Source organism: Charadrius vociferus, unplaced genomic scaffold (assembly GCF_000708025.1).
Source record: "Charadrius vociferus isolate BGI_N301 unplaced genomic scaffold, ASM70802v2 scaffold7, whole genome shotgun sequence".
Lineage (NCBI taxonomy): Eukaryota > Metazoa > Chordata > Aves > Charadriiformes > Charadriidae > Charadrius > Charadrius vociferus.
In genome coordinates this window covers 5,206,005-5,207,015 of record NW_009649308.1, presented here as the reverse complement: position 1 = coordinate 5,207,015, position 1,011 = coordinate 5,206,005, and the positions used below count along the sequence as shown (strand labels likewise).

The 1,011-nt window shown below is 35.8% G+C and overlaps 1 protein-coding gene across 1 annotated transcript in view; it reads right to left on the bottom strand.

Moving 5' to 3' along the window:
- Window positions 1–1,011, bottom strand: part of MCTS1 (malignant T cell amplified sequence 1) — an 8,206-nt gene that overhangs the window by 2,173 nt on the left and 5,022 nt on the right. The window contains exon 5 of the mRNA XM_009889278.1: window positions 159–226. Coding sequence (XP_009887580.1) covers window positions 159–226 — 68 coding nt within the window. The remainder of the gene's footprint in view (window positions 1–158; window positions 227–1,011) is intronic.

Here is a 1,011-nt window from a genome sequence, read left to right as displayed (position 1 = left end):
AAATATTAATCAAGAAAATGAAATCTTAAAAAATTCTGTGCTTGAATGACGTATGTTGCAACACTGATGCAGTAACCTTGACAGTGGTGCTTATATTCCAAACTAACATAAGAATAATGACGTGGGACAGGTTATATTTCAATTTTTAAAACACTTACATGTCCTCAGCTGACATCTTCATTACTCCCACACATAATGCATGTTGTTTTCCCTCTGCCATTATTGCCTACAAATTACCGCTAAGGAAAACACATTTTTTTGAAAACTATTTCAGAACAGTAACAGCAATATGAGGAAATGACTTTCCAAAAAGTTTCAAAATCGCAGGTTGAACTTTTACCCTTTCAGTAATTCTAGAGGTCTTCCTCTTAATAATAAACAAAACAATGCACTGCATTTAACAATTGAATCACAGTATGTAGAACAAAGCATATATTTATTAACTTGAAACAGCAATTACAGAAAAAGATCTCCCAACACTACACTCCATTTCTTCCTTTGTGTCCAACAAAGATATGATAGCCTCACCCTTTCTGGAAGAAAACTGCACATTTGTGGGGCCATTTTAGATTCCAAGGTACAGAAGAATTGAGACATAAATCTAAAAAAAATAGAGTACTGAACTCAGACGTGTCCTTTTCAAAGCTTAGCAATGTGTCATGCTAACTGCTGATCTTTTCCTATAGCATCTAACTAACAACAGAAGCAGCACAGCTTGATATTATTAATGCTGTATTTGCTCAGGGTTCCTGTCTCAGTAACATAATGAGGAGTGAATTAGCATACTTTCCTCATTTTACATATGCTAACTTCATCAGACACATAGAGCAAGTCCCGACTACAGCAAAGCTGATCCTAAACATCTTTCCAAATTCCCTAGGAACAGGAGCAAGTTCTTCAGTAACTGAAGGAGATACAAGATTGATTAAGGAGGCAGGGGACAAATTACACTGCGCTTCATCTATTTTTATGGTTCTGCATAAAATCACAAAGGAGCTCCACTTATCAGTC